At 49.1% G+C, this 3,801-nt stretch overlaps 1 protein-coding gene across 1 annotated transcript in view; it reads right to left on the bottom strand.

Moving 5' to 3' along the window:
• Positions 1-27: 27 nt before the first annotated feature.
• HNF4A (hepatocyte nuclear factor 4 alpha) overlaps positions 28-3,801 on the bottom strand; it is a 19,859-nt gene continuing 16,085 nt past the window's right edge. Inside the window, exons 8-9 of the mRNA XM_029917953.1 lie at positions 3,089-3,355; positions 28-539 (exon numbers count right to left, since the gene is read on the bottom strand). Coding sequence (XP_029773813.1) covers positions 310-539; positions 3,089-3,355 — 497 coding nt within the window. The 3' untranslated portion in view covers positions 28-309. The remainder of the gene's footprint in view (positions 540-3,088; positions 3,356-3,801) is intronic.

Here is a 3,801-nt window from a genome sequence, read left to right as displayed (position 1 = left end):
GGCCCCAGTGGACATCCCCACCCAAGGAGTAGTCTCATCCAATTGTCTAATGGCTAGTCTTACCTACTGGGCAGACTTACTTCAAAGAACAATTTTACCTAATGGACAACATCACCTAATGGAATTCTTACCCAGTGGACATGTTCACCCAGTGGATCCCTCATCCCAAGGTCATTCAATAGAGGCTGTTAATTACCTTGCTATGTAAGTACCTCACTGAAAGAACAGCCTTAACAAAAGGACAGTCTCACTCCTCACTCCTTACCCGGGAGCACAGAGAGAGAACTGTTGTATCCCAGTTCCCATCTTCTAGACCCATCCTTCTCCTGGCTCCCCTCTTAGGCCCCCAACCCAATCCCTTGCTGGGTAGAGCTCAAGTTGCCCACCTGCCTGCCCCCTGGGTCGGGGCCACTCACACATCTGTCCATTGCTGAGGTGAGAGGGCATTGTGTTGGCAACAATGACGTTCGTGCCCATGTGTTCCTGCATCAGGTGAGGGTGCAGGGGATGATGGGCATGAGGTGCATCACTGGAGGACCCTGCAGGTAGAGAGGGGACTCAGTCAGGATGGAGAGGCTGAGATAAAGACCTTTGTCCTTGAGGTACATCTTCAGGTGTGGCCATTCAACCTGTTCATTCAGTATTGCCAGTGCCTATTGGCTACCTATTTCTGGGTTAGTAAGCTGGGGCTTGCTGTTCCTATCCATAGGTTTCATGAAGGTACTGAGAGGACCCAGCAAACCAAGAGAACAGGAGTTGAAAGAAAGAAGGAGAGTGTAAGGAAGCTGCAAGATCAAAATATTATAATGAATAGTGTATTGATTGACTATTAATATAATTGATTTAATCGATGACTCTCTAAGCTCCTTGGCATGCAAGTCCTTCAAGAATTTGGGGCCAACTCACCTTTAGCCTTGTATTCCCAATACTGTCTGCTTCAGCCAAACCTACTGACAGCATCTGAGTGTTCCCTGTACCTCCCCATCTCTATGCTTTCGCTCTTATAATACCGTATAAGGTATAGTTTGGTAATGGCTATGGTCACTGGTGTGACAATGATGGGATTTTAGGGCTTGCAAGAGACCTCTAAAGTTCACTGTTTCCAGGATAGCTATCAATTATTGAGCATCTAATATGTGCCAGGTACTGTTACACAGCACTTTTCATGTTTGAAATAATTTAATCCTCACAACAGTCCTATAAGATGGGTATCATTATCACTATTGTCCCATTCTACAGATGAGATTACAGGGCCCAGAGAGATTAATTATTTCACCAGAGTTTATCTGGCAACAGAGTACAAGCTCTGTCTTGATGCCTTTTTTAAAGATTTTATTTTTAAGTAATCTCTACACCCAACATGGGGCTCAAGGTCACAACTCTGAGACCAAGAGTTGTAGGCTCTGCCAACCCAGTCAGCCAGGCGCCCCTGTCCTGACCCTGATCTCAATGACACTTGATCCATAATTCACAAGGTCAAAGTGAAAATGAAATGAGTTATCATCTGACAGGAGTTCTCAATTGAGGGAGATCTGGGGCCCTCAGGGGACAATATCTATAGATATTTTTCACAATATTTGGATTTCATTTTCATTGTAGAAGAGTGAAAATCAGACTATTGTTTTTAGCAAACTACTCTGGTTGTTTACCAATATCTGAAGATATTTTTGGCCATCCCTCCTGCAGGAGTGCTGCTGGCATCTCATAGGTAGCGAGGCCAGGGATGCGGCTGAACAGGGTACATGACACCCCCCACAAAAAGGAATGATCCAGTCCCCAGTATTGGCCCAGGGACTGCGTCACCTCCAAACTCCTGAGTTCAAGCACCCTTACTCAGATCCTGCCTCCAGCCTCCCAGCGACGTCATCCTGTACCATCACTGCAAAACTTCCTCAGCCCAACTGAGGCTGTCATTGATGACCCCTTTTCAGTGTCTATCACCATGGCCCCTGACTGCTGGAGCACCGCGAAGCTGTCTTCCCTCCTGAGCTTTGCACTCGTGCCTGAGCAACAGACTCAAGCCTGCAACGGCCTCCTGATAACTCCCCTTGGGTATCTGCAGTCATCTCCAGCTTTGCTGAAGTCTAAACAGTGTCCTGGTTCATCTCTCACTGCTGCTACCATCCTAGCCTCCATCTGCTTTTCCTCCGGCTTCCTCATCTCAGGAAGTTACTCCATGAGGGTCCCTGTCATTCAAAGCAAACATGTGGGTGTCATCTTTGTTTCTTCCCTCCCCTTGCTCCCCACATCCAGTCAATCAGTAAATCCTGTGGGTTCTTCCTCCATGCAGATGATCCAGTATATGGACAAGTAATGGTCAGGGGTCTTCTGCCTCCACTGTGCAACCCTCCCCCACCCCCAGAATTTACTTGCTACCTAGCAACCGGAGTAGTGTCCTAAGAACAGTAGTCTGATTTGTACTCTTCTGCAATGAACACGAAATCCAAATTTCTGACCTTGACCTACAAGACCAGATGCTGACGATTTGGTGTCTGCCCATATCCATCTTCATCTCATGCAATCCCCCATCTCACGACCTTCTTCTTCTTTCTTCAACACACAAACCTCTCCTGCCTCAGGGCTTTTGCATGAGTTACTTCCGCCTGGAATGCTTTTCGTTTGGCTTTTAAATGTTCTCTTTCCTTTTATCCATTGGGTCTTAGCTCAAAAGTCACCACTTCTGAGAGTCTGTTTCCGTTGGACAACCTATCAAAATAGACCCCCTTCCAGTTACACTCTATCATATTACCTGCTTATTTCAAAATCTATAGTCATCCCTTGGTTACTGTCAGTTCCCGTGAGCCCTTATGCACACATGCACGTGTGCACACATACACATGTACTCACACGCAGCCTCCAGAAGGGCAGAGCTCTTGTTCTCTGCTGAATCTCCAGCTCTAAGAACAGTGATTGGCACACACTGGGTCCTCAGTGCCTGAATAAATGGACCATTGGTCCACTTTTTTGATTAAGAAACTGAGGCTTAGGTAGGTTAAGGGATCTGGCCAAAGCCACAGAGGGAGGAGGTGACGGAGCTGAGAGGTGAGCGTAGGTGTGAAGTTTAACTTTTGCCAGGGGGCCCGCCCACCTCTCAGCCCCTCCTGGGCCTGGCACGGACCTCCCAGCAGCATCTCCTGCAGCAGGTTGTCGATCTTGGCCATGCCGAAGAGCTTGATGAACTGGATCTGCTCGATCATCTGCCAGGTGATGCTCTGCAGGGTGGGCAGCAGCAGCAGCAGCTCGCCGAAGCGGCCCCGCGAGTCGTACTGGCGGTCGTTGATGTAGTCCTCCAGGCTCACCTGCACCTGCGAGCGCAGCCGCTTGATTTTGCCCGGGTCGCTCAGCCCCTTGGCGTCTGCAACGGGGAGGGCACAGGTGAGGGAGGGCAGTGGGGCCCAGCTGGGGCATCTGGGGAGCCAGGATCCAGCTCGCCCCTAGTCCTGGGGCCCTGACAGCAGGCCTTGTGGCTCAAGGTCACCTAGGGAGTCCTCAGCAGTGCTAGGACAAGGATTTGGGGTCCTCAAGAAGCAGGGTACATGAGCACATTTGTAGCTTCCTGGACTCAGGCAGAAAAGCATTTCTGTCACATTTCCTGAGATGCTGAGCACTGCAGGGGACACAGCGTGGACTAGGCTCTCACGGAAACCAGAATGAGAAGTCTTAGCCTTCAAGAAATGGGGAAGAGTGTGTAGTAGGTCAGAATATAGGTTTGAGTGCTAGATAGCCTGAAGTTCAAATCCAAGCTCTGCCGTTTCCTGGTTGTGTGACTTTGGGCAAATTAGTCAATCTCTCTGTGCCTCA

The sequence above is a fragment of the Suricata suricatta genome, chromosome 12 (genome assembly GCF_006229205.1).
Source record: "Suricata suricatta isolate VVHF042 chromosome 12, meerkat_22Aug2017_6uvM2_HiC, whole genome shotgun sequence".
NCBI lineage: Eukaryota > Metazoa > Chordata > Mammalia > Carnivora > Herpestidae > Suricata > Suricata suricatta.
This window is presented reverse-complemented; position numbering and strand designations above follow the sequence as displayed.